General features: G+C 41.1%; 1 protein-coding gene across 7 annotated transcripts in view; it reads right to left on the minus strand.

Moving 5' to 3' along the window:
• Positions 1-16,096: 16,096 nt before the first annotated feature.
• Positions 16,097-24,458, minus strand: part of LOC128887435 (cell adhesion molecule Dscam2-like) — a 212,464-nt gene continuing 204,102 nt past the window's right edge. For 2 of the 7 annotated variants that reach the window (XM_054143283.1, XM_054143281.1), the window contains exons 23-28: positions 23,005-23,433; positions 22,052-22,336; positions 19,188-19,474; positions 17,743-17,995; positions 17,542-17,632; positions 16,097-16,913 (exon numbers count right to left, since the gene is read on the minus strand). In XM_054143283.1, coding sequence (XP_053999258.1) covers positions 16,496-16,913; positions 17,542-17,632; positions 17,743-17,995; positions 19,188-19,474; positions 22,052-22,336; positions 23,005-23,433 — 1,763 coding nt within the window. In that variant the 3' untranslated portion in view covers positions 16,097-16,495. Of the gene's footprint in view, positions 16,914-17,541; positions 17,633-17,738; positions 17,996-19,187; positions 19,475-22,051; positions 22,337-23,004; positions 23,434-24,458 lie in introns of all 7 variants that reach the window. The other 5 variants (XM_054143284.1, XM_054143282.1, XM_054143286.1 and 2 more) reach the window with 5 other exon arrangements.

Consider the following 24,458-nt stretch of genomic DNA (forward strand, 5'->3'; position numbering starts at 1 on the left):
GTCAAGAAGGTCCAATTTCGAGCATTTCCCTCTGCTGGACATGTCGAGATTTTCAAAATTTCTTCTTTGACGTCTCTAGGAACTTTCTACCCTTAAAAGCGGGCAAATTATTTCGGTGAGCTACTCCGAATGGTTCGCCAGGGATGTTCCTTTTTTTCTTTGCGCCCTTTTGCATGGTTGGCTGTCCGTCTCTGCCGGCTCGAGGCAGATACGAGCGTTATTGCCCTGGCCGCGATCTCGAAACAGAGTAAAAGCGTTTCTGCTCGTATTGCCAATTCATTGCTGCGGATCGCGGGCCTGGCCCACGGGAAGACGTAGGTTCCGGGGGCTCTAAAACGATGTAAACTGCGGAAACGTGCAAATAAGTAAGGCGAGACCAAGAGTACTCCGCTTCGCGGGCTGATAAATTGTTCTCGGGTCGGAGGCTATCGCTATTTCGTAGGATGAATGCACGCTAATATGCGTACGCGTACTGGCGAATACTGCGAGGAAAAGTTCACCTCGCGGCGTGGGAAAAATTTCTGGCCAACACTGCCAGCGAAACGAATCGAATCCAGAACCGAGATATGCACCGATGCACCTTCGTCGCTGTTTCCGCCAATCTGACTTCAACGAATCGAAAAAAAATAGACGAGCATCGCATATGGGAATCTGGCGACCTGGCGATGGCTCGTAGAATTTTGGATTGGGTGTTATTAAAATAAAATAAGCCTTCCTCTTTCTCAAAATGGTTCTGTTGTTTTTCCATTTTCCTGACCGTTCGAGCTTCTTTAGTGCTCTCTAAAGTACGACGTTTCGCACTTTGCAGCCGTTTCTTGTTACGGGAAATATTTTACATTCGTCTCCAATCATGATGCGCATCGTTTCCATTATTTTTAATATGGAATAATATCCCTTATTGAAGATCGCAGCGGCTAGATAGGAGGCAATTTCAATAGTTTTTGAGCCACAATGAAGTTGGAGTTTTGCGTAAATCTGTCGAAACATCTGTCTAATAGATCATCTTCAGAAATGTCTTTGCAAATTGGTAACAAATGATTTTAAATCTTTTTGAGAAAAAGCATCTACAGCTGCCCGCGCGGTATAATATTACAGGAAAGTCAGATTCTCGGTCATTGCTTGAACAAATATTGTTAATAATTAATGTTACTATTGTCAGAAATTAATTTTTAATTATTCCAGCTAACAGATATAACGATATATGAAAATTTCTCACGATTACTGTGTTCGATGAATAACTTATTCTGATACGTGATTCTTATTAATATTTAATCGAAGACTGAATCTTACTATAAGCATTGTAAATATTTAATTAATTCGAAGATGTACATATTTAATGCATTTTAAAGTTTCAGATTATTACACCAATGTCTATCGAGAAAGTAATATTTCCGAACATGAAAAGTTGACAGAAAGTAATCGTGAGATATTTTTCTATATTTTAATATTTATTGATTGGAGCAATTAGATATTAATTTCTGGCAATAGTTAAATTAATCATTAACAATACTTATTATTTATACAATGATGAGGAATATGATTTTGCTGTGATATTAATGTTTCGTAAATTCTTTTGTGGATGGATCCAACGAGCATTCGAATCGACATGTCACGACACGTCACGCGGTTGTTGTTTGCCCTTCCCCGTCTCTACCTCGAAACGTACTTGCGAACCGTGACCCTCGACACAGGTATACGAGGGGTGCAGTCTCATTCTTCGACGATCCTTTGGTCGGTATGGATCTAGCGATCACGCGTCCGCGTCTCGCGTCCTTCCTATTTGTAGTTTCCCTTAGTTATCGTAGCTTGGTATTGGTTGTGGGTATCTTAGTTTGGTTTGGTTAGTCTTAAGGCATGCATGTACGAGTGTCTGTCCTCTACCAAATAATTATTAATCATTTGTTCAATACTTTTGCTTGTGGTCTCAAAAATCTGTTTTCCTTCTCTGTATCTAATAATTCAATCGAAAGACAGTCGTTGATAAATTTAAATGTGAAGAGTGCGTGTTAAAATAATCAGAAATGCTGAACGCTGTGAAAGTGATTGTTCTACTAGGCGAACCGAATATATTCCAGTGTGCCTACGTTTTGTGGAACGCTAATAGAAGAAAACGGTTTGCATTCTAACCATTACGTGCACAAGATCGCATATCGCCTCGTATATTTTATTTCCTTATCTTGATTTTTAGTGTGCCCGAGTAACATGCCGGAGAATACAATCAGTGTACAAAGAAAACAACCCTTGTAACGTGGCACGTATACGAATAATACGTTCACGAAATTCCCATTGTCAATTATTATAGTCGTAAATTGCACAGACAGGGCGCGCGTACCGTTATGATTTACATAAGAACGGCTAATTACCGACAGGGCTAATTAACTTGACGAGAAGTCTGATACGTGATTCTTATTAATATTTAATCGAAGACTGAGTCTTACTATAAGCATTGTAAATTTCTAATTGCGTAAACTTCGTCTGTATTTTCCGCGTCACGAGAATAATGCACATGTATAGCGAAAAAGCAGTTCGCAATTGTCTTGTTACCTAAGATGAAACGAATATATGTTAGAATACACATCGGTGACTTGCACACCTTTTGAAAGACGATTTTGAATGGCGACAAGTCTTCATTATGCTGGCATAATTCAGTCAAAATTAAAAAATACTGAAAATTCAGGTAATAGTTTTGTAAAATAAACACGATAAATAGAATATCTTGAATAACCAATTTGATGAATTAATAAAGAACCCTTTCGATAACATCCTTTTCCACTTATCTTCATACAGTCAAACTCAAATTATCTAAATGTTTCACGAATTACCACCCACTAGAAAATTTATCTAAGTTTCAATGCCTCCATTATTTCCAATTTTACAATGTTCATCTACACTGTCACTTCTCCGCGAGAAATAAATACCGATGCAACTCCGCGTATCGTTAGCTGCCGCGTTCACTTTGCAAGTATACTTTTAACGCGACCCCGGGGAACGTTTTCGCTCGATCGAGGACGTAACCGGGCCAGGGGCAATTTCTGAACCTGGCGAGAGCTTAGAAACCACTGTTACACATTATGTACGTGCCTCGCGGAATATCCTTATTACACAGCCGAACGAGCAAGTCGGCGCCAAGGTGCCCCACCCCCCATCCAACACCCCCGAAACCTTTTTATCCGTGGTCTCTATTTCTTCGTCGCTGAGGCTATAAATTTTTCCAGCCACTTTTAAGGAACGAAATAACGAAAATTACTTTGCCCCTTATCACCGTCGAGGAAAGAATCTCGTTGCCTCGACGATAGCTAGAACATTTTGGTGACTGTGTGGCTGTAACTCTCACTCTTTCTCTCTCTTAGCTTAAACTGTAATTCAGGATAATTTTAATAATTTTTGTCTGTACAGAAAGAACAGAATCCAAAGGCAATAAAATATGAATCAAACCAAAGTTCCACTGACTATTTTATGAAACATGATGTTAACATAGGTAATGATTTATTTTCTAGATCATGCACGCTTCCAATTTTGGTAGATGAAAGTATTTTGCGCTAGTATAACAGTTGTTTCATTGTTTCTTCACGGGTGATGCTAGTAGCAGGGAGAACAACTGTTTCTTGATCCACTGTGAGTGTTTTGCGAGGGATTTAATGAATCATGCGTCTATAGAATATTAGTATGATACGCGAAGAATATAATTTGATATATTAGGTGTCTTTTCTGTACATATTCCTCAACTTTCGCAACCTGTAAATAACTCAACCTCAAATTTAAGCCTCTTTGATTTCATGTACTTTATTCTACTTGTACTTAATTCTAATAAATTTCATGCAGCATTTCACGATTCCCCACGCTCCATTACCCGACGCGTATCAAAATACTACACACAGATTAGATTTATAGTTTCCGTAATTGGACGCGTCCGATACTTCACCCGTAAACGGCAACAGTCCTCGAGAGAATACGATATAAGCGCAACTACTCGAAAATTCTCTCTAAACCTAAATTCCGGTTGATTTTCGAGTAACCCTAGTCTGTTGCCGTGGGCAGGGCTCGGACCAAGAAGACTCGGAGCGAACCGTATCGAGAGAATTGGAGAATGTCCCTCGCGGACGAACGTGAAACTTAATAGGGATCGGCTAACCGTTTGCTAGTAATTTCGAAACGGACACGGATAACTCGAACCGCGATACCGTGTTTAATTTTTAACTCGATAAGCATGCGATCGCTTTACGATTGAATTACACGCAGAACCCGAGCAACTGCGTCCAAGCTTCCATAAATCCGGGGAGCAATTAGCGACTTCTGCCTCTGAAGACCCTCTGATCCTAGATCGACGTCGGTTATAGGACTACTCGCCTGGCTCTGGAATTACCACTGAACTTCGATATTCCTACTTTCAACGTGAAATATACCCGAAGGATGCCTCCATTGCCTCGAGCATCAACAGATGCAGCGTTAAAGCGCAACGGACTCCTCTTTTTGAAGACGCTGGCGTATTTCAGCGATTCGCAGTCGGTCCCGCGAAATATTCGCGAGGCATTTAACATCGCGCGTTGCATATTCCAGTTACAATAACACCAGCGAAATTTAATTTCGTCAGGACGATTTCCTGGCAGCGACCCGAACAAGCAACCGGAGGGATGAGGATCAGGGGTCTAAGGAGATAAAGGACGATCCAGGGGACCAGGGGGCGCGATGTTCGAAACGTGGTTAATAAAATCGCATGAATATTCAGCGACGGGGGAATTGAAGTTCCCGTGGAATCGAAACAAAAAGATCATACGGATTTGCTGTTACGCGCGGCGTTTTCGCTGGGAAATTGAACTTCCAAAATCCCCGCGACCGCGTCGATCCTTTTTCTCCTTCATTTTCGCACCGGCTTCGATTTCGAAATGAAACCACGTCGATTAAAGCGCGTCCGCGCGGGGAAATCCCTTTGACGGTCTTTTTTTCGGGGGGATATGAAATAACGCATACGAAATGGCTCGATGTAAGGACACCGATGTGTTTTAGCCCGTCCCCATGCGTTATGGGCGCGATTACGTCGACAATGTCCGGAAACTGGACGGGAAATTCGGGTGCAATTATTTACGGGGTCGTTTGTCGCGAAATAGCGGGAGACAATTGTTTGGAGATTTCTGGGGAGAACGGTGGACGACCAAACACATGGTTGGGAAGCAAAAGATTGTATTATTATAGAAAAATTTTGGAAGAAACTCTGTGATATTTTGAACAAGACGTTTCTCTCCGATAATATTACATTTCAACAACTATTAGATACAATTAATCGAGGGAAGAAGTTATTATTAATTCATGAAGTGGAGAATGATTAAGGAAAAAAATTAAAATAGTGAACGTAGAACAACACGAAGTTCGTTTACTTTTATATCAATATATTTGTAGGATCCGCGTCTTCCATACTCAAGAATAAGGAGTCAAACGAGAACGCGAAACGTAAGGTACGGGATTGGTCGTGTAGGTAAAGCGTTCGACTGTAGATCCGAGGATCGTGGGTTCGAATCCCCGTGCCTTATTTTTCGTTTAGACTAATAATAATTAGAATAATGCAAAAATAGAGATACATAAAGATTACGTATTCGCGTTAGCAAGAGTGGTTTTCCAGTATAAATACGCTTGTGAAAATCCTAATAAAAGGAAATCGATTTGTTTGACGTTCCTAATGGAAATCCCCTTAAACATTGTCCCATGGCATGGTCCTCCTCGTTCGCTGAGCCAAACATCGGCCGAGAAGCTTTTAGCCAAGAACGCAGCGGATCAACATCGACTCGACGGGTCACGATCAGCACGAAAAAGGATTCCTCGGTATATTAGACGTCGTTCGCCAGCGCTATCGAGGATTTTCAATGCACGCCGGCGTTTCTTTGCTTGCGGAACAAACACCGGCGAGTTAGAGATCCTCCGCGAGGCTAAATAGACCTGGCGAGGAAACTGATTCCATCCAAACCACGCCGCTCGTCCTTGCTCTTGGCTCCACGCCCTAATCCTCTGTTTCTCTTTAAGTCACGTGATCTTTTCTCCATTTATTCGTAACCCACGGCCTTGAAAAAGTTTTGTTTGAATCAGAATTTTCGAAAGCTTCTCTTGTTTGAGTGTTTCTTTCAAAAATAGTTCACTTTATAGTTTCACCTGCACTTCGCAAATTTCATACTTTGTATTTTAGACAAAATTCTTCGAACAGTAACAGATTGGTCACCCAGAAATGGGTGACAGGACTTTTCATTAAGGAAATAAAAAAATTAATTCCGAAGATGAGGCGACTATGAAAATAAATTTGGATACGCTTTGTGAATTTGGCTGAATTAAGAATGTAAATTCTACGACAAATGTTAAATTATCTAACCTTCGACAGTCTCGAGACAAAAATTTAACATCGTAGAAATTTACGCGGGTTTTTATCTGAGCAGCCAACGTGTCAAGGCATCCTTAATATTTCCAACAAATGGTCTTGCAGTCAAGGAATTAATCTACCAAAATTTATTTATGGAAATCTGATCAAACTGGAAGCTTCTGCCAATATCCTTTTACGTATAATTGATGTGTCCGATGTTAATACCGTTCGATTGAGTGTCTTCCTCCGAGGAATGGTAAAATCGTGATAACAATATGCAGATATGCCAACGACGCTTTCGATGTAATATATCATAAATGGATGGAATTCCGCTAGTAGTGGGAGCCATTGACAGAGTTTCATTTCCATTCATTCATCGCCTCAAAGTCGATATCAGACATTTCTAACATCGTTTCTAACGTGACGCATTCTTTTCAATATTTTTCCGTGAATTCCTCTTTCAACCTGACACGAGGCTGTTATCAAAAAATACATGTACCTCCATTCGAATGGAGAAGGTATGAACTCTGATAAAACGTATTAAAATATATGTTTTCCATTGTATTGGCAGAGTATCTCGCATAAAAATATTTCTACTTGATCCTTAAACAAGGTATTTACGTACTAAAGCCTCGTACAAGAAATATTTTATTTTTTAAGCTTGCAAATATTCAGAACACTCACACGAAAATTCCACGAGATGTCCTCATATTCTAATCAACCATTCCGGCACAATTTCCAAGCTAATAGACGATCAAAAACGGAAAAATAGAGTCCAAGATTTGTGACTCGATTACAGAAACGCTGTTTTGCGAGCAGATCGGTCGTTGAAGCGACCAGATCGCTTGACTTCGATGCGCATTTCGATAGACGTCAGGAAATCTTCGTTCGGATGGTCGGAAGTAGCGGATTCCGAGAGGGACGAATAACAATTTAATTGGACTACCAGCAGTCTAGCAGTTTCTAAACTCACCTCCATTCGTAATTAGGCTTGCGGCCGGCCGTGGGAACCGTGGTTAAATAATTCAATCCGCCGCGTCTGCGTGCGGCCCATAGGTTCCGGGATGTCTGCCACTCGCTGTAACGAAATTCCCCGTCTATCTGCAACCGGGGTATTAAGTAGCTGATACAGCCTAAGTAACCCCGTTGTCGATAATGGATTCGACGTCCGTTTCGTCGTTTCGCGACGACCGATTCGCCACGCGATGTTCCACGTATAGACGTCGACGAGTTTAATCACTGGGGAACAGAGTCACGCCATTTATCGAAGAATTCTATACATATTTTCTAATATTATTGTATGTCGAATATTTGTGCATGCTTGCTAAATCTCGATCTCGTCTCGATCTCGAGATGTAATTCGTCTCGTGCGCATCACTAAGTGTATCGTGTAGAATAATCGATGGAAATGTGGGCTCGAAGCTTAGAGCTACAAGAAGATGGCGCTTGTATCTAAAATTTGACAATAGGTTCGTCAGTAAAGTGACAAGATTTATCTTTTTATGTTTTAGATTTAGGAAAGCCCTGAATCAGACACTAGCACGTCCACAATAAGAGTGGACGTATATATATATTGTAATTTCAATGTACTTAATGGGAATGAGCAGCTTGTTGTCCAAAAATACTTTAATTATGAAAAAAAATTCTGTCGAAATTAATTCCGCGTATAAAATTTCGGTACGTTACAGAGGAGAATATTTTTCAACTATATCTCCGTATAAAGTTTCAATATTTCAATGGAGAAATTAAAAAAATGTTTTTACATTCATTAGAGGCGAACATTTTGTAATTAAAATCTATTCTGATTAAACTATTATTCTTGTATAATAAATTAAATCAGATTTATTATAAAGGGAAATATTTCAATTAATCCTGCGCGTAAATTTTCAATATTTTAATAAAAAATGAATTTTTCAATAAAATACGATTTTGGTTCACGTCAAAGCCCGAAAACAGTGTCCCAAAAATACATGAAACTCATTTAATCGACGTGAATTTAAATTATCAACGCGATTGTTCTGCAAGCTCGATTACGCTCGGTGACAGTAACATAGCAAACGAGATGATTACCATTCCCGTTCTAAACAAACGTACTCGTCTAGCAGGGAAGCGAAGGGAGGGATGGGGGATTTGGGAAACGTATTCGAGTGATACACGACTTCCAGTTATTACGAGAAACCTGACAAGCTATTTGCTCAAACTGTGCTCCATCGAGAAATACACGCCGTATTAGGCGTTCCCGTGCTTGTTTCTATTCATACGCCAACTTTCTTTGGGCTGGGGGCATGTTAGCCGAACGACCGAGCAATCTACGCGATGTAAATTGTACGGTCGACATACGTAACGAGTCGACAAAGAGATAATAATCGAGTGTCCGCGAGACATCATAAAACGTTCGCGATACAGACGAACGTCGCTACACCGCATATGAACGCATAAGCCCATGCGAAATGCATTTTGGCAAATTTATATGCTAATCCCGTGCGGTTGACGAGTCTGAGATTAACTTCGTCCTTCTAGTTAGCGGTCCTGGTGATATGGCCTACCCAGGACTTTGTTTTCTCCAGTTGCACCGCGAACTCGGTTGTCGTTTCATTCCCGCCGCGACGAAATGACAGAAACATTATTCCGTCGGGGTCGAGAGTTCCGTCGTTGATTCGACGAATACGCCCCGAGGTCCAACACCACCTAGGTCGCTCCGAATCCGTCGAATCGTGTCGAAGATGTTTTTTCATGGAAAGTTTCGAGCGGTTCCTAGTTCGTTGGTTGCGACAGGTTTGATTCCCGATCCCCGAAGTGTCTTCAAAACGCGTCGTGTTGCGGGTGCCGGAGTTCTCGGCTCTGAAGAACGATTTGGCCGTTAAAAGCAACGAGACTTCGATAATTCCTGAATGATTCGGATGTCTGATGATTTGGTAAAGTGGTTCCATCGTGGCTGTGGAGAAAGGAAGGTGAGTGTCATACTTTTCTTATTTGGTTTCTTTAAATTGTGAAGATTGAGTGTAACATAGGAATGTGCAGTTGAGTCTCTTGGAGCAACTATGCTAGCATCAAGAGCAATTTCGATTTTTCATAACAACATTGATATATATTATTTGCATATACAGGACGGAGCACTTAACTGCATAAAAATTTCGGTAACTCGTTAAATAAATATTGATTTTAACGAAAATTGCTATGGAAAAATGTGTCGATATATATACATATATATATGGTAGTTTGATTAAGCTTGTACTTTAAGAAGAATTCTTTGAATAGAAAAATATGAGCTTTATATTGCCTATGCCTGCTACTCGCTCTACAATTTAAAAATTAAATTGAAATTTACGTATGTTGATACTAAGATTCAGGATTTCCCATTATCTTTTAGCTTTCCCTAAAAATATGGCCCTTTTTGCCATGATTTTTGACATTCAATGGGATGAAATTTAAATTCGTGTTTTACAATCTTAATCAAGAACATGGCACTATATGACATTTCACGCAGCATTTGATGTGGAAATTAATTACGTATCGACAGGCAGCTGGCAGTGAAAATGAAACTGAAATGATTTGTGAAATTACATGTCAAAAATTGGTCTGTCATTTTCAGGTATTTTAAACAAATTCTACCTTTGATTAGAAAGGCCCAGAAAATAATAGTATCCACGTCAATCGTGAGAACACATTTAGATTCGCGCGACCCAGATATCGAATCTGTAATAACATTAGTCTGGAATAGCCTGTGTTGAATTCTTTATGATTTGATCGTAATCGTGATCGGACATGTACACTTCAAGAAAATCAGTATTCAATCTCCTAGTGATAATGTAATTTTCTCGGTAAACTTAGCAAGAAACCACGGAACTTAATTATTGAAAATATATTACGCTTTTCTTCTGGTATTATTGTTTAAAGAATCTTCGCAATTTCTTGATCATACCGTACTTGAACAATTTTTAAACATCGAAGAGGTCCACAAGCTTTAATAGTGGAAACGTGACTACACTGGAGAGGCATTACGCAATAACGTTACTTTTTGTGTTCACGTGTTTTCATTTCCGGGGACACGCGTCCTTGTGCCAGAAACACAGATCTAATAAATCAGTGATTACACTGTACCGCTCGCGAATTGGAAAAATATTATTCTTCGTACATGCGTCATCCTGCATACTGTCAGGAGCAAAACAACGAGTACAAGCGTTTATTATAAATCGTGAGTTTCGTTCTGTGCAAACTCGTTTCTTCCCTACCTCACACCCCTCCGCCAGATTGTTGGATTCGAACAAACGATGTTTTATTTAACTGAGCGATATTTAATCGAAAGCATACAGCGGAATTTCATCGCAACAATACCGGATATGTTTCATAAATAATTTCAATATCCCTTGGAGATCGTTCGAAAATAATAATGCGTTCCCGGTAAATTAAATGTAAACCGAATCCCATCACTCGCGTTCGTCGTAAATTTTTAACACGTATATAATTATTTCACCATCACCTACCCTTCAAAGGCTTTTACGTTTTGGAATTTTAACGTCAACTAGACAACAATTTCACGCTGAAACATTAATTATAAAAATGTATAAATATTTGAACGCTTGGCTAGCGGAGTGTCAGTTACAAAAAAAAAAAAAAAAAAAAAAACGACGAATAATACCTGTATGAATTTCCACGTAGCTCGCGCCAGCCATCACAGGAATAGCGTGAAAACGCAATTTATACGTTTCTCGTTTATTCGTTTACATTTGATCGTGTCGCGTCTACCTGGGCACGTTTTCTTCGCGGGTAAATAAAATTAATAAACGCAATGGAATAGGGAGGAAGTTGCTGCATATTCGCGAGAGAAAATGCGAAAGGCGTCCGAAGGGAGAAAATTCGTGTTTGTGGAAGAAATTCACGTACTTTCAGGGGGCGTAAATAAATGTGATTGTCGCAGTATTTTAAATCAGTAGTGAATGCAGATGATTTGCAAGCAGATGAGCATTTGAAGCTGAGCTGAACAGCATGATGATTTATGCGAACAGACGAGCAGGTGAGACTAGTGACGCCCCAGGTAAATCGCATAATTAAGTTCTACGTTAGTTTCGTTCAAAGGATGTTCTTTGCATGAAAAATGGCGAATTTTTGAAAACACTGGGATAGTATAAAAATTCTTGCGATGGTCTTGTAGGAAAATGTTTGTAAAAATAAAGGAAAAATATATAGAGAAAGGCGTCAAGAAAATTTGCACCTGGAGAAAAACCCCAAAACAGAGCCTTCTGGACATTTACGTGCACACTGCATATTTCACAGCTTGTTGAACACGTTTGTTAAACGTTTGTGGTACTCCACTGTAAATATGAGATGACTTGTGTTCTTCAGATAGCAAACATCATGTTTTATAGATTTCTAGCTGTGCACTATAAACTCACCTGGTAAGAGGATAGAATTATAATCTCTTAGAATAACGTGACTAAATTCGCCAATATAATTGAGTTTTTGATCAGGAGAAAACGTTTCTCGTCTCCTTCCTTCTATTTCCGTCTTATTCTAAAGGTATTTACATACAAACTTCTTCAAGAATTTTTCAATCATCCCCTTCCGTTTTAGAGTTGTATCCACAATGGCTAATCGCGTCTCCTCGCCTGTAGCGCTACTACATACCCACGTAACTTTACACAAAACTACTCCTCACGGAGTTTAATTCCAATCGGTTGAAAACTGCCATGTTTCTGAACCATTTAAAAATTTGTCCGCTAAGTTTTGATCGTTATTGTAGTTCGCTCGCTCGTCGTGCGATTAATCGAAGTGAAGCGATCGTGGCTCCTGGAATATCCCAAAAAGATAATTACACGCATTTTCCACTATTTATATTCCGAATTACAATAATAATTTTCCCCATTCTTCGTCACTCTATTCGCCAAATGGAGTGTGCGTTATGGAGACCGCGATCCTCCAGTCTCGAATCGTCCGATAGTCGACAATTCCTCGCGTGTCAGAGGCGCGCAACGGGGTAATTTGAAATCAGGCGAGTGAATGCCGTGTAACGGGACTTTTCAGCGGGGGTAACTCGGGTTTTAATTTCAAATTTCCACCCTTGGGCCGGGACGGTCGCGTCCGTATATAAATGATGCAATTGCCTTCGGTGCAGACGGGCGAAAATAAATTACGTTCACCTCCCTCGCCTCCCACTCGACAGAATCCAGCGCGTGCAAGGGTGGAACGATCGTGCAAATTTATTTGCGCCAAGTAGCACGAAAGAGTGAGCCGACCCTCCCCCGCGTTTCGAAGGGCTGGCAATAAAGGGATCACTCGGGTTAAGACGATTTATTGTCTAGGTAAGTTTACCATACTCGATAAAAATAAAAAAAGAAAAGAAAAGAAAGGGAAAGATAAAAGGAAAGAAAAAATGACGCCACCTATTTGCCCGCTACAAGCAATAAAAGAAGAAGGGCCGCGATAAGGAGTGATGGAGTCGATAACTCTCGAGTTTGACGCGAGGCTTATTGCCTCCTTGAAGAATCGCAGGACTCACAGGCTGCGTGAGACAGTTTTGGAGATTATTTTTTAGGTAGAGAATTGTTATTAGAAGATTCAAATTTCACGAGTGGTAGGCTGATGTGAAATCTATAGAATTTTCTATTTGATTTTCTTTTAATAAATGTCAGGAAAATACTACGTACTCCGTGAACCAGCCCATTTGTCAAGAATTCTTTATTGTTGGAATTTCGGGTGCCCCAGTCTGTGTAATTCGTATTTCGTTCAGACGGAACTCTATTTCAACGGTGGTCCTCTCGCTTTGTTCAGAAAGAGACATCGATGTTGGAAATATTACACCTTCTTTTTAGATTTATGGGTCCCATTCGGAGATGGGAGAAATTCTCATCTGGATAAAGAATTTCAAATAACAAATGAGGGTTGAACAGCTCTCTGCCTCCTGCCTCCAAATTGCGTTCCACGGTTAATAATTGTATATATTGTTGACTTCTTTATAGTAACTCGAGTTTATCACATAGACTTCACTTGAGGATCACACCTTTTTCGCTTCCCCCGACAGAATATATTTATCGTTTATTTCGAATGCTTTCCAACAAGGATAATTGAAAGTTTTATCGGAATTCTCATACACTCCAATACCCGACGGAAAGAAAAGAGAACGTGTTCCCTGTGAAGAGTTTGTCGTACGATAGTTTTCAGTGGATTTTATTTCAGTCGAATTGCGCGGACAGTTAGAAACTCGCATCGATACCGTTCATCACTTTTTCTACAGTATTCATACGTAGGTAGAATTTATCGCGTAGAGGGAATTTTAGCAACCCTCCTGTTGAACAATAAATCTGCGATGACCATCGATCAGGGAAAGTCAATCAACCGATAGCTCTGCGCCGACGTTGTGTAAAAAACAAACGTTGGTGTAAGATTTATCGCGCGTTTGGCCTCGTTGTCGATCGCCTAAATGCCACTTGACATAATGTGGGGTACCTGTCGTTGCAACAGATGATTTCACCTCATTTCCAGGTAGTCTCTATTTACCTTCTCCACAGGTAAACAGATTGAAAGGCATGATTAACTTTGAATGAAATGGGACAAGAGAAACGAAAACGTTTAGGCAACGAACCAATTTATTTATTAAATTGTCTCCAAGTTCAACAAGTATCTGAATTAAAGATTACTGTGGACTCTGTGATCTCTATATTATTAAACGATGATACATAGCCGTCTAAGGCAAGGTTAAATGTTGATTAATTAAAAAATTACCATTAGACGGTTTGTTTTCGGAAGATCAACAGTAGCCAAAGACTGTAACCCGTTTTATTCACTGTCGACACAGGTGGTCATATACCAACAGCCAAGAATGACTCAGAGGTCAGGCAAATGAAAAACTATTCTAGTTTTTCTCGGGATTTATCATGTATTTATTTATAAAATAAGAAGTTACAAAGTCTCGATCCATGAGACACTTAGTACAATATTATTTCAATATTATTTCAATATTATTTCAAAGTACGTTCAAGTCTATGTAAGAACTCTTATGCAATAGTATCTAATGTTACAACCTAGGTTTATATTTTGTCTTGTGAGTTTATGCTGGTATTTATTACAGATTAAAGAAACAAAACTCAAATAAACCATTATTTTTCGCGGTCATTTAATTGACACAGATATCGTCATCTAGCGGTGAAGGGTCCGAACTAATTTTCGGAGTTTGGTCAGCGCCTCTCTCGGGAAAACGCTCAAGTATGTCGCCGAATAGTTCCTATGTACACTGTTAGATGGAGCTATTTGTTTAAAATTACCGACATGTCGGTAAATAATGAAACAAATGGCGCCGTCTATCGGTGAAATCATGAACTAATTTTAGTTCGAACCTGCACCGTTAGATGCCGCCATTTGCATCAAATTACCGATATTTCGAAATATTTAATTTTGTATGCTTCATACGTTCTATAAATACAATATAAGTGTACTACGAGCGATGTAATATTAGAATTGAATTGAAGGAACGTTTCTCCGCCCTCACGTGATGCAAAAAGTTTATAAAATATCGTAAATCCAACGGTAAAGAAGTCAGAATTATCTTCCTCTGAATTTTGTTAAGAAAATCAATTTAAGACCTTTCCCAGTCAACGCAACGAGAGTCATAGGTTCCATTTATTGCACTTTATGCGTAACATGATGTAAAACTATGTTTATATGCACAGAAAAGCTGGAAAAATTAAAAAATTGAATGTTGGTAATTCTTTATTTTATGCGCCATCTAATGGTGCAGGTACGAACTAATCGAATCATTTACCGACATGTAGGTAATTTGAACAAATGGCTCCATCTAACAGTGGACATAGGAACTATTCGGCGACAAACTTGAGCGTTTTCCCGATAGAGGCGCTGACCAAACTCCGAAAATTAGTTCGACCTCTCTACCGCTAGATGGCCACTCTAATGAACTAGAAATGCGCGCGAATTTCGATTCAATAGATGCTTCGTATTTGTTTAAAAATTCAAATAAACATGTTTTGCGGGTTATTACAAGTAAAGAATTCATTTATGAACAAAGCATCTCTATTTTTATTGAGACATTTTTATTGTTTAGCATTCTTAGAGACAGTAATTTTTGACCCAGAAGCTTGAAACTATCACATTTCTAACACATTTCTTCATAATTAAACAGTTCAAACCTACCTTGTAAGTCCAATATACTGGTGACAAGGGATCAACAGTGTCGATTGATTAAAGTAGCAGTCCCTACGAAGTAGTAGCAACCCTCCCCAAGTGTTTATCTCATAAATCGCTTCGAACATGATTGAATACCTCGCGATTTAAACGGCCCGTTTATCGACCCCTAACGTAGCCATCCTGTCTCCAGATTAACTACTAGATCCGTATTTCTAGCCAACGGAAATGCGACTGACGCGTAGCTGATAAGCGTTCGCAATTAAGCTGATTGACGTCTGGTTTATGGCCTTATCTGTAGCCACGAATTGTCGTTTTAACGAATGACTATTTTCGATGGAATGAAAATGGAATCGATGTACAGATTTCAATCTTCAAAATACTCGCATTTACTTGAGATAACTTTGCTTCTTCTTTAAGACCATAGTCGAATTGTATATTTTATAAATATGTTTATTTTAAGAGACTATGTGAAACCTTTATTTTACCTGCCTTCTCTTGAAGCAGACATTTTCCAGCATCCTAGAGACAAAGGAAAACCAAAGAACTAATAAAGATAACAAAGAAAAGGGAATCTGAATGGAAGGGGTAGGGTGACAAAAAATGACAAACACGTTTAACGGCTTTCGTATATTTTTCTTACAAAAATACCTCTTTATTGTAAATGGATCGTCGACGGTAGTTACACGGAAAGACAGTTATCCATCCACAGAGAAGCGTTGGGGGATCCCGACAATCTCATACGGCGAGGAAAGAATGTGTATCTCTTTTTCTTTTGAATTAACACTCATCATGCTTGGCAGCTTTAATATATAATTGTATTTTGTTGCTTTTTGTTCGTTATACGCGTGTGTGTGTTTTCGTGTGTATAACCTTTCGCTTTAATATACCTTGTTTTTATTTAACATTTCGTTTCGTTTATCTTTACTTTAGTTTTCTTTATTTTTTTTTATTTGTATTTTTTTTTTTTTATTAATTCGCGTCTTCGTTTCAGCAGTACGCGCTGAATAATTTGATTAACACTTAGACAGTGATAGTGAAGTCTTTAGGCGATTTCGAGAGCGAGTTAGAAGGAAAACCCGTCCTCTTCCTGTGGAGCTTCAGCTTCATGTCGATGTCGCACTCGGCTTCGCTGGTCTCGTGCGCGTCTGTGAAACCTGTCGGTGGCTTCAGTTCCAACGTAGACAGCTCGCTGCCCCAGTCCTCTTCTCTTCTCACCATCCTGGAGGAACCTGGCTCCTCCAGCAGGCACAGGGACTCCATGGATTTCCGGGGGCTCGCCGCCCTTCCCAGCCTGTCGCAGGAACCAGGCCTCGGCGTTCGGCTCGGGGATGCCCCCCTCGAGAACGAACGCATCCCGGATTCCGAGAGCTTCATCACGGGTCGCAGGATACCCGGCACGCGAACGTCGATCCCGATGTCGGGCGTTGCTCCATGATTCCTGAAAAACCACCCGAAACCACCGGACCATCAGACACCGGTTCAGATCCTTTTCAGCATTGCATTTTGGGAAGCAATGGACAGTTAGATTACAAGTCGATGTTTTTTCTTGGAAGACACATGTTTCGAGAATGGTGTGTCGTATTTTAAGGGAGTTCGACTGTGCCGTGTTAAAGCAGGAAATATTTGTCGCTCAAGGTGACCAGATTGGCATCCCTACCATACTGTCTTTAATTCCACCTCTGTCTACATCAAAGGTGCATATAGACATAGTATATCTTCCAAATGGAGATTTCAATTTTTACTCAGAGAATGAACTTCGAAGACGCATTCAATGTCTTAAAATTATTTAGAATGAAACTTCATATCTATAATTCCTAAAAAAATCCTTCAAAAACATTCCTCAATGTCTTCACCAGAAAGTGCAGAGAGAGGAGGCTCCTTCAGATCCTACGTAATCATTGTAAATATATAAATTTCTATAATACATCAAGAGTTTATTCGTCCGAGTCTATTCTATCCAACAAAGACACAGTGGAAGTGAATGTCCTATTTAGCTTGGAAGGGGAAGTGACCTCGAGCGACCAACGTTTCCAACCTCGACTGCACCGACAATTTCTGTTTCTCACCTTTGCTTCTCGAGCCTCGGGAAGGTCTTCCTCTCAGAAATTGGTGACGGCTCGGTTGATGTACTTGATTCGTGCGTGTGGTACAGCACATCTGGAAGGTGCACGCGAGACGTTGATGCGAGAAAGGCGAGTCGTTAGTGGCGACCGGATGCTGTTAAGGCTGTTGGCGGCGTCGACACAGAAAATCGAATACTAACTTACTATGATGAACCGGCCTCGGGACCAGGGCTAGTCGTTGCTCCCTCTGCACGATCGAGTTCGGTCCGGGTGATCGCGTCATTATCGACGCCGGCCCGGAGTCGTCCAGGTGATTCGAGGACTCCGTGCGACTGCTGTTGCCCACCTCCGTGTCGCTGTCGGAGCCCAAGGTGTCGTACTCCTCCGACTCCGATTTGAACGATTTCGACTTGCGACGCGCCCTCCCCCGCACCTTCGTGTATTGGTCCATGTCGCACTGCAACGTTCCCACGTTAGACACAAACACGCCCTTGAAGCGAAATCGCGCACGTTACCAGGTCCAATTACCAAGCTTAACTGGGGAGGGTCTTCCAACTGAACGACTCAAGGCTTGTCAAACATTGTATCGACGGTGGGATAAGTTGGCCTGTTAAGGTCACTTCCCCTCCAATGGTGAATCGCGATCTGTTAGGGAATGACTACTGTGAAGGCGTCTTGGAGGCCGGTGGCACTTTGAGGGATAAATTTGAGGGTCGAATGAGAAGGTTCTTGGTCAATTTGAGGAACAGAGATTTGGTATTTGAGATGTTTCTTAAATTTAGATTTAGAGATCTGACATGAATGTTGGATCCATTTAATAAGTTTTGAATTCGAGTCCTCGTTTAATTTGAATAATTGAGGTTTCATTTTTCAGGCGATTATGTATAGCTGTAAATATTAATAAACGTGAGACTTATAAGTAGCTGTAGGAAACAGGCATATATCTATTAGGAGTTTGCATTGAAAGCCGCTGTTTTTTAACCATTTATTTCAATAGTAAAGTATATAAAAGTATCGATCGAAATATTTGCCCTCAAAAGCTACTACTTTTTCCCACTTTTCTGGCAAAAGTTGAATTCCGCGACGAAAGAACGGTTCATCTTTCGAGCTTATCCATTCAGCAACCCAATTTTCAACTTCTTCGTAATTACGGAAATGTGTCTCCTAAACCATGTTGCATCGATCTGAACAAATGATAATCACTTGAGGCCAGGTTTGGAGAGTATACTTGGTGAGGGAGAATCTCCCATTCGAACTCCATCAGTGTTTCTTTTATAGTTCTAGCAACATGAGACCGCGTATTGTCATGGAGAAGGATTTGATGCAATTGATGGTCGTTTTTCTATCAAATTATCGTGTAAACAACTATTATTTTAACAACTCATAATGTACGACAGCTCTAATTGTCTACAGTATTCGCAGTAAAATCTACGTACACATAAACAGCGACTTTCAACGCAACCTCCTAATACATAAACCTAAAGTCTGAGGAGGAACGAGGACAATTTTCCAAATATGATGTAGAGAAAAAGTAATTTTAGAGGTAAGAAGAGGTTGGAGGGCCCGCTGAGGCGACCTTGACAGGCCAATTCATCGCGTCTATGATAAAAACGGTCCTCGAAGAGGCGATAGAATTAGCAGCGGCGTACCTGATTGCCCTGCAGCATCGTTTCGCTGCGTTCGTAGTAGAATGCCTGTCGTATCGGGTTCGCCGAGAGGTTTTCCTGCTCAGGCAGATTGAAGGTGGCGTACGGATAAATATCTTCTGAATATTCGGGAATTCTTTCCAGCGCGCTCACCTCGCGACAGGGTGATTGCTGGCCGGGCTTCCTCACGGTGGCATAGTACTGTTCCCTCTGCTCCATGTTGTGCTTGTTCTCCAGAGCCGCCTGGGTTTGCGAATTAGGGTCGTTCGCGCGGCCAGAACGTTCTGCATCTGCAACCATCGGGACCAGGTCTCTAAAAACGGAAGACTCGACACTCTCCTCGAAGAGAGGAGGCCCAATATTCAAAACGTGTTTCGTTGGTGTTTGTAGCTGCAGTGCATGGAGCTATATTACAATTCTATTTTTGAATTAATCGATTTCATGTAAAATGATTTTGTTTGAGGTGGTGTAAGTTTATAGCTGTAGTTTTTAAACTATACTGCAACTCTATCTCTCGACCCAGGCCTTGGTACCTGATACATTTCTTTATTAAATTTGTACCAACCCAAGATAGAGAATGTGAATACAGTATGCCAGAACTGACAATGGTATACATTTATTTTATAAATCGAGAGATCCGTTTAAGGATGTTACACCAGATCGAGCACTGTTCGATGATTCACACTCCTATTCAGGAATCAGGACATATTAGAGATCACAGAGCCAAGCTAATAGAATTTTCTCTATTGGATCCGATATAATGGAACGTCCTTATTTCATCAAAGCACGTATTAAGTACGGAACACGTTGTAAACCGCTTTCCATACGATCTTTGATACCAGATTGCGGTATCGAAGAGAATCTCAACGCGCGGGGTCGCCTTTAACAATCTGTCGGGAGAATTTCTACGAACAAAACCTGGAGGAGTCCGTCGACCAAAGCTCTGCGTTACGGTGGGAGGCAGCTTAACCGGGAGTAGTTTGCTTCGAAAAACCACGTGTCCCCGTCGGTCGTCGCGTCGACGAAGACAAATGAGCCTCCACGTGTTACCTAGGACATTGTAAACACAATCTCTCTCGAGCAGCGAGCTCGAAGTGGCTGGAAAGTTGACTTGTCGTGCTGGATTTCGAAACTTTAGTGGAGGCAAAACAATTTATTATTAAGAGCTTGCAGGACGGAGTTTTACGATAATGACGCTATGTTTGAGGAATATTTCCCACCATCGACTATCGATTACTAATTACTACCCTAGAGAATACTATATCGACAGAAATTTTGTGACAGGACTTCTGGAGTCTCGTCATTTTGTCTTCGATGGCGACTGATCCAACGCAGAGTACTTTCAACGTACTTTTTTATCAGACATATCTAATTATCAGAGTCACTTATGCATTCTTAAACAGAGATTTAATGCTTGTCTAATTATAGTTAATCAACTTTTGGTTCGTATTAGACAGGAGTCTTGAAGCTACAGTCTTAGACTGACTCTTCAAGTCAAGAAACGTTTACTAAAATTGACCTGTGACTTGATCTATGAAAAAGAAAACAATAAAAAAAGAACATGCTTAAATCCTTCTGCTTTCCAATAAATTGCCTAATAGAAAATATAATTCAACTCGTTACGTGCAAGTGCCTTATAATATTCAACACGAGAAATGCAGTCCGGGCTAATTGGACAAAATCTGCGCTTTCTCTATTAACCATAAATGTTTGCCGCTGGTATCGTTTGCCCCATAATGGCGGATTCCGCGCGAGCCAGCACGCACGGTCGGCTGACGGCACCGTCAACAACGGCTGGCATAATTGCGTAGAGCGTTCCCCAGCCCCGGTCGACAGAGCTCTTAATTAATCGAATCTCCCGAAGCGGGTACGGGAATGTTAACGTTACTTCAATAAGAGCTCGTTCGAATAAAACGTCACGCGCTGCGCGAAGTGGACGAAGAAGTAGAGGAAAGTGGCGAGAGGCCAGGAAACCTAATTCAATCTATTTTTTGAAATTCTAAGCCAGGAGACCATCTTAAGAGCCTGTGTCTCGTGGTTCGCCACCCTCGAATAGGCGCATTCGTAATTGAAGCACAATCCTGCGACGTTTAACTACTTGGCAGCGTTGAGTGCCTCGAACGAGGCGCCGGCACGCCTTTCTGGCTTAATGCAAATTGCCAGTGCCGCTGAAACCCTATCTGTACCCTCGAAATGGTGACCGACTCTACGGGGTTCGACGACTCGTCTCACGGAGTTTCGGCCAGCGATCGATGGAACTTCGTCAAGCTACATAGATGTATCTTCGTACGTCATAGGCAAAATCAGCTCTGGTTTGCTTGGATGACAATTGAACTTAATTATTAATAGCAGTTTATAGAACCTTGGGGCCTCTACATTACAATTTTAATACTATTTGGGGATACTTGAGGATTTGGAGAAATTGTGGGCTTCTGAAGAGGGTGATGATCAAGCCCCCTAAAAAATCTTGCAACTTCAGAGCCTTAAATTAGTACCTCTCATTTTTAAAATTACAGTAACATGTATTTCTAGTTATTTCATCTGCCCTTTTTATATCAGAGCCACGAATCTCAACTCCGAGAATTGTTGACCTACTGAAAACCCTCTCCTCTCTTAATAAATCTGAAAGTACTCAAGCTTCCAATCAAGCTTAACTCGCGAATAACCATCCAATTCATCGATACTAAGCCCATTAATTTCAGAATTCCACCATAAGATCATCCTCTAACTAAACATCACGCGAAGTCAAAAGCTCCAACGGTTAATCTCCAAAGTACAAACTATTGAAAAACCCTTCCTTCGCCCATCAAACCAGATGCTCTTCCTGGAGCTATCGATTCCGTTTCAGGGTGGTATTGGGAACTTACGCGTTTTCAGGCAGAAGCAGATGCCAGCCACCGCCAGGAACACGGCCAGAAGCGATATCACGCTGGGCGCGAGCACATGCGCGTCGAAAAACAGAGAGGTCTCCACGGTTTCCGGTGGATGCTCGTCGTGCATTCGATTGCCGCTGCTTGGCGACGACGTGCTGAACAGATACTCGGCCTGCGTGGAGCCGGCGTTGTTGTAAGCTGTCACGCGAAGCTCGTATTTGGTGCCGCTCTCCAGATTCATGATGGGGAATCTCGACAGCGGCGGCACGTTGTTCGACACTGGAATGAAATTATCATCGTCGAGACGTGTAGACGGAACCCGGACTTCGACAGAGGAATTTATTATTACATTATCGATAGATCTGGGAACTAGACGTGAATAGTAAAGGGCTCTTTGCACCAGCGCCAGATCGTTACAAATAAATTCTATAAGCGTGTGTATAAGGGTTACAAATAAAGATTGTTGAAAGATGCTAAGCTTTATGTTTAAGAATGCTAAGCACAGAGTGTCTGCTGCGAGACACAAGTATTACTTCAGATTCTATCTACCATTTTTTCTTGTTCACGTACAAAGTTTCTTTTTCACTTTTCAAAATGATTACATGAACATTATATTACGTTGCGTTGCTTTGAGCGGTTGTATTCTTTTATTAAGGCAACATTTTGTATTATATTTCGTGTTTCAAATAAACATTTATTTGCAAGAAGGATAAGAAAGAATATATATACACATTTTACAAGAAGACACTCGGTAATTTGTATACATCTTTCTCTAGATGAAGATTGAACTATGATTCGTGTACGTGTACCCTTGTATGTAGAAAAAACCTCCTTTATACAGTGAAGATACTAAAATCCAAGAGCGAAAGTGTTAGGAATAAGTTACCACATAGTTTGGAGCCTGCAACGATCTAAACTCTAAGTAAAAACACCGAGAAGTATCTTACCCAGCAACCAATCTCCAGGTAGCCGTCTGTACTCGACGACGAAGTACAACAAAGGGCATCCACCATCCTGCCAGGCCGCCAGCTCCAGATTGACGATCGTCTGGTTGACCTTGATCAGTTGGTGCTTCGAGGGAGGAATAGGCTTCGTTCCGTTGGTCTTCGCTGTCTCGATTTTACTGGCGCTTCCGCTTCCAATTCTGTTGAAGGCCGCCAAGGTGAACTGGTACCTGGTCCCGCACTGCAAGCCCTCCAGCAGGTGCGTGCTCGCCTTGCGATCCAGCATCACCTCCTCCCATTCGGAGAACTCTCGACGATAAGCCAGCAGGAATCCTCTTATGGGGGCGCCGCCATTGTCCCCCTGTTTCCATTGAAGCTGCACGGCGTCGGTTGTAGTGCCGGTTGCCAGCAAAGTCGGTGGTGTTGGCGGCACTGTGCAAAGTTTGTCAATTAGAACGGTCGACTGACTGTTTGGGAACGTCTGGTTCGTCGATCAATTGCACAGAACGGCGAGCAGAGCTAGTATCAACCGAGCGGCAAGAATCGCGGTAGAGTGACCGTCGAACTTCTGCACGATATGCTGCAACCTCGGTAAATTAGTCTCGTTGGAACTAGTCGCAACAGAGGGATGCGCTGAGCGAGGTGTCACTTGTAACAAATTATGTGCGTTTAGCAACCCAGAGACTGTATAACTAACATGTGTTTCAAATTGTGTAGCATAGGTGAAGTGCCTCGAGTAGGTACCACTGTTCCTAGATGACTTTGACTGATGAGTTGCATTCGAAGAGTTCTTAGTTCACATTTGGTTATTCCAACTGCCGTATTTTTAATGACGGTGGTGACTTTATTCGCATACTGTTACTAAGGGCCACAGCGAATGATATATAATTTAATTCAATTATCGACAAAACGTGATATTGGAGATTCATACTCTAGGAAGGGATATCGATTCCCGTTCGTAACGGGCTGATGTAGTGCCGGACCGTTGATACTTCCTACCGGGCAAATGCATTTTCGACTATTGTAATCTGCAGTTTGGACATGTATATCTTCATTTCGTTGCAGGTTTGATTGATATCATTTTCTTTTGTTGGTCAGACTTAGCGAGGCTCACTTGTAACTGCTTCCCGAAGCATTTAATCAGGTATTAAAATTGCAAAACCCACTAGGAAGGATGTTCACAACGTTCTCCTATCTATCATTAAGATTTAGAACTTGGACTGAGTAGAACATGGACTCCCAAGGTCCTCCACGAAACAGTAACAGAGGTTACCAAAAGAGGCGATCTCTAGAGAATCCTCCTAACAGGAAGTACTTTATCTCGCAGCACACGTCCTAAAGCTTCCAAAAAGAAAACAGATGTTCCAAATGTTCTCTTATCTATCATTACGATTTAGAACTTGGACTGAGTAGAACATGGACTGCCAAGGTCCTCCATGAAATAGTAACAGAAGTTA

This window comes from Hylaeus anthracinus, unplaced genomic scaffold (genome assembly GCF_026225885.1).
Source record: "Hylaeus anthracinus isolate JK02 unplaced genomic scaffold, UHH_iyHylAnth1.0_haploid 11989, whole genome shotgun sequence".
NCBI lineage: Eukaryota > Metazoa > Arthropoda > Insecta > Hymenoptera > Colletidae > Hylaeus > Hylaeus anthracinus.